General features: G+C 40.8%; 1 protein-coding gene across 1 annotated transcript in view; it reads left to right on the forward strand.

Annotated features, from left to right (window-relative positions):
• The first annotated feature begins 3,356 nt into the window (after positions 1 to 3,356).
• The window catches only part of LOC118360151 (vesicular glutamate transporter 2.1-like), a 28,252-nt gene continuing 17,592 nt past the window's right edge, over positions 3,357 to 14,016 (forward strand). The window contains exons 1-4 of the mRNA XM_035739362.2: positions 3,357 to 3,854; positions 6,007 to 6,262; positions 6,806 to 6,924; positions 8,732 to 8,846. Of these exons, the coding sequence (XP_035595255.1) occupies positions 3,781 to 3,854; positions 6,007 to 6,262; positions 6,806 to 6,924; positions 8,732 to 8,846 (564 nt within the window). The 5' untranslated portion in view covers positions 3,357 to 3,780. The remainder of the gene's footprint in view (positions 3,855 to 6,006; positions 6,263 to 6,805; positions 6,925 to 8,731; positions 8,847 to 14,016) is intronic.

The raw sequence follows: 14,016 nt of genomic DNA on the forward strand, positions 1-14,016 counted from the left end.
TTCAATCAAGAATTTTGCTAGGACTGTCTGGGAGTAGTCTGAGTGGGGAGGGGAAAACTCAAAACTAGATGTTATTGGCAGAGAGGTTTGGAACTCTCTTTGTTTTTGGTCTATCAACAAATTTACCACATGGTGATGTCACCATGGAAAGCTGAAACTCCCATCCATGCAAACCTGATGATTAGGAGGTCCTGTGTAGATTGTATGTTCAACCAGTGATTATCAGGAATTAACACTGATCACATTTTTTCACACTTTTAGAGTGTTAATTTCATCAGCTGTTGTATAATTTCAATATAAAACACAGGGGGGAAAGCATTTTGACTGTAGTGGCCCTTTAAAAACGGTTTCTCTCAGCTGGGTAATGATAGATAGAGATACTGTAATGGTCCAAGACGGTAATACACCCATGTCTACTGTATATATGTTTGGTCTGATAGAGCTCTTTTCAGTGGATATAATCTACACTCAGTTTGAAATGTTTTGAGTGGCATATTAAATCAAACCAGACAAAATATTAGCCCTGTTTTTGGGGTTGCATTCCACTTCCTTGTTTAGATTTATGGCAAGATATGCAACTTGCATGTGTGATTTTTTCTGGTGTGGGACCCAAATGTGTTTTTGCCTGTGTTACTTGCACATGTATCTCTATCTGCTCTTTATTTTGACACTTATCAAACTCATTGTAAGCAGGAAAATCAGATTCCTCAGCCCTGTTAGTCATTACTCACTTAAGTTAAGTTGATCATTCCTATCTGCTTTTCAGTCATACTCTATATTTGTACTCAGTAGCACAATGGGAGGCCTTCTCTTTTTAATTTTGATTTAGCACAGAGCACTTATATGGGACAGGTTTTATTTAGCCAATGAGTCTTTCAGACAGAAAACCCCATTACATTATTACTGTTTAATGTCAATCATTCCAACATGTCTGGATGGTCTCATATTAAAAGGAAAGTTGACTTTAGATTACATGTTGCAAAGCAATTGTTATGAAATTCAACTTCAAAAGGAACTGTAGCTTATTGAATAGATTTCAAGTTACTGTAAAGTGAGTTGTGCAAACAGAGGTGTTAGCTATACAGTATATAGACTCAGAGTATGCATCACAATCTCCTGTCCCATAGACATTCAATGTAAGGAAACATGCATCATTTAACCTGCATAATGTCCCCTTTACAGCAATCAGTTCACACTATTTTATCACAGCCTGTATACACATGAAAAATGTTGGGGTATGTACAGTAGTTGCCATATTAGGTTCAGTAAACAAATCACTTATTTAGATTGTTGTACAGATTACATTTGTAAAGTATAGTTTGCTCAATGTAGGATTAGGTCTTATAATGCAGTTAATTATGTAATATATTGATCAGATTTTATTTGTAGGCTTTTTCTAGGTTCATCTGTTTTGAACTAATCTGTTTTGTAAATGTTAATATCTTCTCATGCTGATGGTGGAAAATATACCCCTGGACGATTTGACTTGGTATAACTTGGTATAACTTCAACTTCAAAGTCACGTACGACATCACTATCTCAGGCTTGTCAATATTCCAGTGCTTGACTAACACCACTCTCAGCCATACAGACAAAATCCCTTGGGAGACTCTTGACTCCTCATGTCCTTTTTGCGTACAGGGTGGAAGCCACAGTACATGACCAGTAGATCAATGCCTTAAATGTCTATGTTTACTTTTTGGGATGTTCTTCAAAAACAATAACTTTCTATTGTTCCATTCCTTTGATGTTTCACAACTCATATGTTTTAAAATCATAGTCTGTGTTGTCTAAATATGTTGTGTCTTAATTGTTTTGCATGAAGGGCTATTGAACTTATTAACAACATTCTGATAATGTCCTTTTAAATAAAATATTTCAGGATTTTAAATGTGTGCACAACAATTATTGTATAACTAAGAACATGTATAGAACATGTATAGCAAACTTAATGATGGTGTTGGAGTCGTGTTTGGCCACACAGTCTGGGTGATCAGGGAGTACAGGAGTGGACTAAGCACACACCCCTGAGGGGCCCCAGTGTTGAGGATCAGCGTGGCAGACATGTTGTTGCCTACCCTTACCACCTGGGGGCAGCCCGTCAGGAAGTCAAGGATCCAGTTGCAGAGGGAGGTGTTTAGTCCCAGGGTCCTTAGCTTAGTGATGAGCTTTGTGATGAGCTTTGTGGGCACTATGGGGTTGAATGCTGAGCTGTAGTCAATGAACAGCATTCTCATATCGGTGTTCCTTTTGTCCAGGGGGGAAGGGCAGTGTGGAGATTGCGTCATCTGTGAATCTGTTGGGGTGGTATGCAAATTTAAGTGGGTCTAGGGTATCTTGGAGGATACAGGCATGAAAATAGCAGCCTATTAATATCAGAAATACTTCAAATCAAATATCGTGGTTTTAAAAAATATATATATATTATCACGTTTTCATCCAATCCAGTACTGCATGTAAAATGTAGTGTACTTCGAGGATGTCTCACTGGCCTAATGCAAAAACCTGACAGGAATTATACTAAGTGGCCGCCAGATGGCGTCAGTTCCCCAATCCATTTATACTCTATTAGCATTAGGTAGCTGCCAGTTTCTTTAAGAATTTCCATGTGTCTCTCAAAGGTGTTCGGCTCTTACATTTTAATATTTCAGAATGAACTGTGGTGGAACCGCAAAATAACTTTGATCTACCCTTTGATGCTATAGTTACAGGTGTGTGTGTGTGTGTGTGTGTGTGTGTGTGTGTGTGTGTGTGTGTGTGTGTGTGTGTGTGTGTGTGTGTGTGTGTGTGTGTGTGTGTGTGTGTGTGTGTGTGTGTGTGTGTGTGTGTGTGTATGTGTGTGTGGAGCAAGCAAGAGAGAGAAGTGGGTAAAAGTGTATGTGTTGGGGGGATGCCTAAATTATTGATGGATTCCTGTTTTCACGAGAGCTCATAGGAGGGGAATCCAGCCCTCATCTGGTTTCCATAGCACCGCCCTCCGGAAGATAAGACAGTATTTTATGTAGGCTCCATGTAGACTTCATGCCTAATATAAAAACAAATATTGGGAAAGGTTGTAAAACTGAAAATAACTTGCGTTTGTATGTCACCACGCATAGCCCTCACACTTTGTAAGGTTATGATTTCCAAATGCAAACAAACCATCTAACCATCCTTTTTTATTCCAGCCTGAACCACTCCCTAAAACAGTCGATTACAGTGTAACAACAATAGCTTTCTGGACAGTGGGCTATATTGAGTATTACTCTGGTGATCAGGTATGTGGATGCGGCGTGCACCAAGCGCAGATAGTGTGCACGAGGCTGTCGCTGACCTTGGTGCTGAACAGCCAGAGGTTCTCGCGACGTCAGAAAAGCTGGCGCTCTCCACTGAGACGCGCAAGCCCAGCTCTGTGGTTTATAGAAGCAACTCCACACACCGCTAGTTCCCGCTTTTACTGGTTGTTTCTTGTTTTAGATTATATGGTTTTCACCGTCGACGCTTCTAACTTTTTTCTCTTTCGTTCAATTTAGGAATTATCTGTTGATTTTCATTGCGATGGCACATGTACGTGAGGTGAACGATTAGTTTATATGGGGAATGGGGAATCAGAGATCATCTGATTTCTCTCACATGTAGGCGTTTTTACAGCGAACGACGCGTGATAGGCTACAGATCTTGTCTGCTTTTCTTATCAAATAATCAGATACATCGCTTGCTCCACGGGTTTGTTCGGTCACATTGCACCGTAACATGAAGCTTAAACAGTAGACCTTTTATAGAAAAACATCAAATTTGGATATGGAGTCCGTCAAGATGAGAGCCAAAGAGGGGATAAAGGAATTTGGGGCGAAGACCCTGGGACAGATGTACAAGTAGGTGTTGAAATTATGTTTAATATGCAGGCTAGCCCATGTTTAAACATAGGGCTGGTTATGATTTCTGTATTTTCAAGTGATAGGCCTACAATATGGTGTTGTCATATGGTGGTGTAATGGTAGTAGACTACTGTACGTTCCTATCCTATGCCGAGAAGTGTGTTACTTTTATCTCAAACAGCTTGCAGTCATGGTCACGCCTCTAATAGACGTAGTGGGAAAATTATGCATAACCTCGTGAAAGCGCAGGAAGGACCTTGATGCATGTGGAAAAAGTCAACAATACCTTAATGCATTAAACAGATAGCTGCGAAAAGCATTTGCCGCGAACTAGTCTACTATGTATGCGATTAAATACAGATCCACGGAGTGTTATCTTCGTTTGCAATTGGCTTGTGACCGGGTCCCTGTAATATTTAAAATATTTTACTGAAACCAACAACTACAGGAGGTTATCTCTTTCATTATTTACGGGATGGATATCGATTTATTGCTAGTAGCCTAAACGTCGAACTGATTTGTCTTGCTAAGTGGCAAGGGCTTCATGCATCAAAGCTGGGACCGAGAGACTGAAAAACAGCTTCTATCTCAAGGCCATCAGACTGCTCAACAGCAATCACTAACTCAGAGAGGCTGCTGCCTACATTGATACACTTTAATAAATGGATCACTAGTCACTTTAAACAATGCCACTTTAATAATGTTTACATATCTTACAATACTAATATCACATGTATATAATGTATTTTAAACCGTCTATTGCACCTTGCCTATGCTGCTCGGCCATCGCTCATCCATATACTTACATGTACATATTCTCATTAACCCCTTTAGATTTGTGTGAATTATGTAGTTGTTGGGTAATTGTTAGATTACTTGTTAGATATTACTGCATTGTCGGAACTAGAAGCACAAGCATTTCGCTACACTCGCATTAACATCTGCTAACCATGTGTATGTGACAAATAACATTTGACATCTATTCTGATGCTTGTAGTTGCAGCCTAATGTCAATCAATGTATTGTTGAAGCCTCTAAATGAATCTATTTAGTTTTGGTTTAGATTTTTTTCGATGTATTGTTGCTTCCTTCGATAGGCCTATTTGGATTCCAAGTCCCATTTTAAACTTAGCTTGTATGAAATAACAGCTGCATGTTGTTGCGTAAAAAATATGTATTTTTCGTTGGGCATAACGAAATGATCACATTAATCTATTTCATGTGCAGTAGTTTTGATATTCCAAATGTATATTCTAAACAGGAGTTCATAATTAGCTAAGATAAGATAAGAGTTCTTGTAATTTTTTCCTTATGGCGATTTTACTTTCTTTTTTTTTAGGTATAGGCCTAATACTGTAGCTGTAGCCTAAGCTTTATTTGGCCTTATTTTGGCAAACGAATTAATTGTGCATATGGCCAATAATGCATTTGAAACAGCAGGGTGAATGTTTTCCTGGAGAGATTAGCAACAGCCAAATCCGTGAATGCAAATGAGGGTGAAGGTGAGCGGTTGCTGCAATGCGGTGGGCGCATCTTCATTCGCTTCTTGCTCCAATGTACGATGCTTTTTTGGGGGGCATTTGATGAAACTGAACCTGGTGCCGCTAACATACAGCGCTATTTTCTATTAATAGTTGCTAAATTACCTTGCTAAAGTAGACTTTTCGTTTAATGAAAAAAACAAAAACATTTTCTGGATCATGTTAGTTATCATGTTCTGAATCATGTTGGTTATCATTCATCAGATAGCGCCCCCAGTCGTTGGGGCGAATACACTATCCTCATAAAACAGCGGATTGAATATGCATAGATATTTAATGTAGACCTAGATAACCTAAAATGGTGTTTCAGTACGCTATCCGAAGAAGATGGTTTTAAAATATAAATGAGTCTCCTTCCTTATTTTCAATAACTTTTACATTTTAAAGATTTTTATTGGACTTGATGCAGGCTATATTTGAAGGCTGCAGACTACAACATATATAACTGTATAGGTCTATCATTGAACTTAATTACAGGCCTGAATTTTTGCTACACTAAAATGCATTTATTATTCACAACATTCAAATATCGAACATAGGTTAATCCATTAATTTGAGGCTGATTTTCCGACGAAATTGGATGACTTTTTTTATCTGGCTGTTTAAAGGGTGATGGAGAAGCGACAGGGAACTGGTGAAGTTATCGAACTAACAGAGGACGGCAGGCCCTCTGAGGCCCAGGAGAAGAAAGCACCCCTGTGCGACTGCACGTGTTTTGGGCTGCCCCGCCGATACATCATCGCCATCATGAGCGGTCTAGGCTTCTGTATCTCCTTCGGCATCCGATGCAATCTGGGCGTGGCCATCGTGGGAATGGTCAACAATAGCACGATTCACAAAGATGGGAAGATCATCATCACAGAGGTGTGTGTGGTGCACACTTTACTGACGTCAACATCGTGTCACCGCCCTCCTGCTCCCTAATTTGTCGTCCCTAAAAATAGTCCAGATGTTCGAGGTCTCCTAATCTTCTCACACTTGACCTGACCTTATATTGAAAATAAAAAATAAGCAAAGGAAGATACAGGACATTTCCCTTCGTGTATTGGTTTCATAGCTAGATTCATTTTGTTCCATGCTTTTTCAGTGCAGCCATTATAGGTATGCCACAATCATAAACTATTGTATTCCATAATAACACAGCATTTAGCATGTGTATCCTACACAGCGTGTACCGTATATGATGGTAATGATTATAGCTCACATTTCTGCTTCTCACTATATCCCTATTTCCTGTTATGATATGTGACCTTAGGCTTTTGTTAAGGTTATTATACGTCTTTATACGTTTTGTGAATTATTGTATTGAATTACAATGGAATTATATATGTGAAGATGATTTATTACGATGTTCCATCGATTGTGTATTGTTTATTTTATTGTCTTTGTTTTTATTTCACTGGAAAGAAAGCAAAGTTCAACTGGGACCCAGAGACAGTCGGTATGATCCATGGTTCGTTTTTCTGGGGCTATATAGTGACGCAGATCCCGGGAGGGTACATATGCTCGAGACTGGCAGCTAACAGGTAGGCAGGCCTACATTCGTTATTATAATTTTTTTAAATATATATTATTTTACACAAGTTCGTATTCCTTCTCACAGTCTCAAATGCGATCTATTCGTAATTATTCAATTGGTTACTAAAATGTATCACTATGAAATGAACGACCCTCAAGAAAAAAAATGAAAATAGGTCCGATTTATTTTAGTCATCAAGAGATGTACCCAATATGTAAGATCCGAGCAACTGGGATAATGACGTAGATGTAGATTATTGAAGCCTGGATATATTATCGGTTTTCAACTTGTCATTATCACACCTTTTCCCGTCAGAATAAATTATGTGAGGAACGAATTTTTAAACAAAATCAACATTTTAATGGTCTGGAAATGTTGCAGACACAAAGGCATCCCACAAGGGTTTAATTGGACGTTTCACATCTTTATGACAATTAGACCTTTACTGTAAATGAGAGGGAGGATTTGCAGGCCAGTATTGCGACCCAAGGTTTAACAGACAGTAGGCAATAGTGACTGCAATGGAGAAGGCCATTAATGGATAATTAATTTGGGAGGGAGCGATTCAGCCGCTGACGCTGGCAGGGCTATTGAGATTTGACGGTGTCGCTCCGGTCCACAGGGCTTTCTGCCACCTGTTAATGAGGTCCCCGGGGGGAGCCGTGTCTAACTTGCTGCATTCTGGGGCCATGGCGACCAGCCCGGTCCTCGTCGCCGAAGGCTTACTCACGCTCATATGCACGGTGCACACTAAACATGGCTTATAAATAAGGTTTAGGCCTAGCTTACATGAGGCATGAGCAGCATTTAAATATAGGATATTATAATAGGAAATTACTATATATTTTAGTGGGTCTTTGGTCCACTGTTCATAATTGTAGTGTCCATAATTGGTGATCGCAATTTATACCCTGAATATATATGAATTATATGAATGATTTGGCATCATAATGTTTTGTTGAGTAAATACAATATTATTTGTTGAGCGGGCTATTTAAACATATACGATGTATTACATTTGTATAATGTAGTTTAATGTATAACATGTTTATTGTCTATATGTTTTCTTGATTGACATTGAGATGTAATCGATGCCAGAGAGTTGCCTCAATCCGATTAGAGTTGCCCCCCGCGTGCGGGTGGGAGGGGCGTGGTCTCCGGGTGTTTACAAGACGTGACAAAAAAAAAAAAAATAACATGGTTTCGGTTATTCATTTGGGATTGCCTCCACTGGCTCAGCTGCGCTCAATGCCCTCTGCTGTCGGCACTCCCTGTCATCACGCTTTCATTTATTTCTCCAAATGAATTATTGCTATCTAACCTAAATCAAGAAGTTAATGGTGCACTAGCCAATGCTTGACATGACAAAAATCAAAGTCTTAAATATTTTAATGATGCAAGAAAATTATATATATATTTGGACGTAAGATTGGCCATTTGATTAGAAGAAGAATATAGGCCTTATAACCATTATAAAATGGGACAGAGAAATTACATTGAATAGGACTAACTCCATTTAGATAGTAAGCCAGTAAATGAGTGTGGAATGTGATTTGTTCGATGGGTCCCTGCTAAATTTAGTCCGGATGGTTTTTTTAAAAATCGGAGATTAATACATTAATTAAACATGAAGTCAATGAGAGGCCTAGGCCTAAACTAAACTAACTGTTTCCTGCTTTGAAGAATAAATTGGCCAAGACATAAATACAGCTTAAATAAATCACTAGGCCTACTGGACACATTGTTTATCAAAATGATGTATAAGGCCTACGACATAGGATACATGGAAATGTGTATATTTCTGTTTCTTTTAGGGTTTTTGGTCTTGCCATTTTCCTTACCTCGACGCTCAATATGTTAATCCCCTCGGCGGCACGGACGCATTATGGACTGGTCATCTTTGTGAGGATATTGCAAGGGCTGGTGGAGGTAAGGAGTTCTTTAATTGAAAAGTCACATTTCTGGAGAGCTTTTTTCTTATTTGCAAATTCAGATTGAGTACGCCTATCCTGTCAATAGCACAGTTTTCGAAAATAGCTAGTTTTTCTTTGTGGCAGTGTTTAGGCTACAGTATGTCAGAGGCAATGGAATAGAGGCAGTACAACAGCCAGAATGCACCCTGGGGAAATGTGAGACTGTTGTATTGATCTGCAGCTGGGTATTTGTTGTGGGAGAGTCCCTCTGTCTGTTCTAAAAAATATGTTCTGTGTTTTTCACACAAAAATTAACTGTAGTTGTACAGGCTCTGGTCTTGTCCCATCTTTATTACTGTCGGGTAATATGGTCAAGTGCAGCAAAGAAAGACCTAGTAAAGCTGCAGCTGGCTCAAAACAGAGCAGCACACCTTGCCCTTAACTGCACATGTCAGTCTTTCCTGGTTGACGGTTGATCAGAGATTAATTGATGATTAACAGATGAAAATTCCAGATTGTCTGCATAATCAAATATCATACAGCTCAGACACCCATACATCCCCCACAGGACATGCCACCAGGGGTCTCTTCACAGTCCCCAAGTCCAAACGAATTGACGGCAAAGCACAGTATTATACAGAGCCGTGATCGTATGGAACTCCCTTCCATCTCCAATTCTCAAGCAAACAGCAAAATTACCTTTAAAAAAATTATAAAACAACTTCTCATGGCACAATAGGGATGGTGAAATGACACACACACACACACACACACACACACACACACACACACACACACACACACACACACACACACACACACACACACACACACACACACACACACACACACACACACACGTGCACACGCGCACACACGCACACACGCACGCACCACACACACACACATATTATATATGTTTTTATTTTAAATTTGTGTGACTGTTCTTTTCTATCAGTGTGTTTTCCCACTGGGCATAGATGGAAATTTAACATCCATTCCTTGTTGGTTCAATGTCATTTCATTGAAATTAAGTGGAAACAAAGTTGATTCAACCAGTGTGTGCCCAGTGGGTTGTTACTTGACATGTGTTATGTTTTTGTGTGGGCCCCAGGAAGAATAGCTGCTGCTTCGGCAAAAGCTAATAGGGATCCGAATGAACCAATAAACCTGCTGAAACATATCTGCTCTGCTCTCTGGTAGTAACACCACAGTTAGAAAAATGCTGGTCTAGCCAGAATCATATTCCCAAAGACAATGTGCTGATATATCAGCAGCTCATGAATCCACTGTCCAGTAGGCATATTGAAACATGAGATGTTGGCAGCGGCTGCCTTGTACAGTAAAACATGATGCCATTCACAGTGTCATAATAAAACACATCCAGCTAAACAAATCAGATGTGGAAAAAGTACTCAAATGTCATACTTGAGTAAAAGTAAAGATACCTATTAAACGACTCAAGTAAAAGTGAATGTCACCCAGTAAAATGCTACTTGAGTAAAAGTATGTTTAGTGAGTCCACCAGATGTGAGACAGTAGGGATGACCAGGGACGTTCTCTTGATAAGTGTGTGAATTGGACCTTTTCCTCTACTGCTAAGCATTGGAGTAAAAAGTACATACTTTTCTTTATGAATGTAGGGAAATAAAAGTAAAAGTTGTCAAAAATATAAATAGTAAAGTAAGATTCCCCCCCAAAAACGTATGTAGTACTTTAATGTATTTTTACTTAAGTACTTTACACCGATACACCATCCTGGCACCAGAGCCAACCATTGAGAATCATTTTGAACACCATAGATGGAATTTTAGAATAATACTTTATTGTCCATTATCTTGCAGAGAATGGAAATATGTATTTATTCTCACAAGCCTGACTCATTACTAACTACTTTCAATGCAATAATTATCTTAAAATAATTGTCTATTGTGTTGGCTGTGAGTGATAGAAATAGGGTTCAAATTAATGTCTTGTGATACTGAATGGTGTAATTCAATAACAACCGCACATTTACTTGTTTGGCATTGATGGCTGAGGTGAGACTGGGCCAGTAGCTCCCACCTGGGCACACACTGGTTGAATCAATGTTGTTTCCACGTCATTTCAATTAAATGACATTGAACCAATGTGGAATAGATGTTGAATTGACGTCTGTGCCCAGTGGGTCCTTGATTTGAATGAGCCATCAGATGACAAAGGCTAATCTGGTTATGTCTTGTTTTTGTCTCTGTAAGGAAAGGCTTCGGTGTTTTGGATATATTCAGTAAATAGAGCAATATTAATTCAGTTGTGAGTGGTACACATTCCATGAGCTTATAGGAGGACCTAAAAGTGATTAATATATAGTGATCTCAGATCAGTCCAGTGGATAGCTAGGATAAATCTCCTCCTAGCATGTCCATGCAGATTGCATTTTCAAATAGCACACTCTGTTCCAATTAGCAGCTAATGAACATTTAATGGCAGCAGCATTGTCAGTGTAATGAGAAGCTCATCAGTTAGCTCAGAGCACTGCGTCTCTTATTAATGTTAATCAAACAGGCAATGAAGAGAGTATGTTGGTTTTTGTTTGTGATCATATTTGATTTACAACCATGGCAGCTCATATCTGGTAGTATCATCTCTTGTGATTGTCAGCTCAGTGCAGGCAAATCTATTATCAGTATGTCTTATGTTTACAATTTCTCCCATTATTCTGTGACAATCTGTTTGAAACCATCTATTTGAATAACACAGTTCCCTACATTTAGTCTTTAAAATGGTTCTGTGCAACTTTGTGTTTTTAAACATTTTTTTTATATGTATTAATCAGTTTGGCCAAAATGGGGGAGGTATTTAAAGGACATGTGAAGAAAGATTAGAAGACAAGGTTAAGATAACAAATGAACGTTGTATTTTACCTAATGAATCCAATAACAGGTGGTACTGTAACACGTTACACTATATCTCAGCTAACCCGTTAAGGGCAATAGACTGTAACAAGGCTCAAGATTCAAGGCCTGCCCACTGGGCACACATTGGTTGAATCAACGTTGAATTGACGTCTGTGCCCAGTGGGAGGTTATTTCATGTTCATAAATGTTTAATTTTACCTAATGAAACCCATAGCTGGTGGTAACTAACAAAAGGCTTGCAAGTATAAGATATTACATGTTACCCCAGGAAAGGTAGCCTATCGGTTAGAGCGTTGGGCCAGTTACCGATTGGTCGCTGGTTCAAATACCCGAGCCGACAAGGTGTCAATGTGCCTTTGAGTCAGGCACTTAACCCTAATTTGCTCCAAGGGCGTCGTACTACTGGATGACCCTGTAAAACTGTAACTATCAGGTATATGTGACAAATAAACCATACAGTACTAGTCAAAAGACACACCTGTTCATTCAAGGATTTTTCTTTGTTTGTACAATGTTCTACATTATAGAATAATAGTGAAAACATCAAAAATATGAAATAACACATATGGAATCATGTAGTAACCAAAAAAGTGTTCAACAAATCAAAATATATTTTAGATTTTAGATTCTTCAAAGTAGCCACCTGTTACGGCAAATTAGTGATGAGGTGTGGAGTCAGGCACAGAGAGCAAAAGATGTGGGGAAAAAACACACTTTAATGTCCCGGAAACATAACATGAACAAAAGTGGAAACACAAATGAACAGAAATATAAACGGACAGCGTGAAACCCAAATGCAAACAAAAATACACTCAAACAACAAAACAGACGAACAAGCCCGCACGAAACAGAAGCGGGCTGAACAGACTATATATAACCCTACCCTAACAACCAAACAAGAAACAGGTGCTACCAATTAGACAGAACTAAAGGAACACAGAACAACGGATCGGCGATAGCTAGTAGACCGGCGACGACGACCGCCGAGCGCCACCCGAACAGGAAGGGGAGTCACCTTCGGTAATATTCATGACAGTACCCCCCCCCTGACGCGCAGCTCCCGCATCGCGCCGACGCTGGCCTCGGGGATGACCCGGGGGCCGAGGCGCTGCCCGATCCGGACGGAGGCGATGGAATTCACTCAACATAGATGGGTCTAGAATATCCCTCACCGGAACCCAGCACCTCTCCTCCAGACCGTACCCCTCCCAGTCAACGAGGTACTGCAAGCCCCTCACCCGGCGTCTCGAGTCCAGAATAGCTCGTATCTTGTACGCTGGGGACGCCTCGATGTCCCGAGGGGGCGGAGGAACCTCCGGGACCTCATCTTCCTGCATGGGACCAGCTACCACCGGCCTGAGAAGAGACACATGAAACGAGGGGTTAATGCGATAATACGAAGGAAGTAATAATCGATAACAAACCTCGTTTATTCTCCTCAGGACTTTAAATGGCCCTATACACTGCGGACCCAGCTTCCGGCAGGGCAAGCGGAGGGGCAGGTTTCGGGTCGAGAGCCAGACCCTGTCCCCAGGTGCAAACACGGGGGCCTCACTGAGGTGACAGTCCGCGCTCTTCTTCTGCCTTATACTCGCTTGGCGTAATGACTCTTGGACCGCCCTCCAGGTCTCCTTAGAGCGCTGTACCCACTCCTCCACCGCAGGAGCCTCAGTCTGGCTCTGATGCCACGGTGCCAGGACTGGCTGGTACCCCAACACACACTCAAATGGTGACATGTTGGTAGAGGAGTGGCTTAGTGAGTTCTGGGCTATTTCTGCCCAGGGAATATATCTCGCCCACTCCCCTGGCCGGTCCTGGCAATACAACCGCAGAAACCTACCCACCTCCTGGTTAACTCTCTCCACCTGCCCATTACTCTCCGGGTGATACCCTGAGGTCAGGCTGACCGAGACCCCCAGACGTTCCATAAATGCCCTCCAAACACGGGAGATAAATTGGGGGCCCCGATCAGAAACTATATCCTCGGGCACCCCGTAGTGCTGGAAGACATGGGTGAAAAGAGCTTCCGCAGTCTGTAGGGCCGTAGGGAGACCGGGCAATGGGATAAGACGGCAGGACTTAGAGAACCGATCCACAACGACCAGGATAGTTGTGTTACCCTGAGAGGGGGAAAGGTCAGTAAGAAAATCCACCGATAGATGGGTCCACGGCCGTTGTGGAACGGGAAGAGGTTGTAATTTACCTCTTGGTAGGTGTCTAGGAGCCTTACTCTGGGTGCACACCGAACAGGAGGAAACATAGAATCGCACATCCCTCTTCAAAGTGGGC

The sequence above is a fragment of the Oncorhynchus keta genome, chromosome 2 (assembly GCF_023373465.1).
Source record: "Oncorhynchus keta strain PuntledgeMale-10-30-2019 chromosome 2, Oket_V2, whole genome shotgun sequence".
Classification (NCBI taxonomy): domain Eukaryota; kingdom Metazoa; phylum Chordata; class Actinopteri; order Salmoniformes; family Salmonidae; genus Oncorhynchus; species Oncorhynchus keta.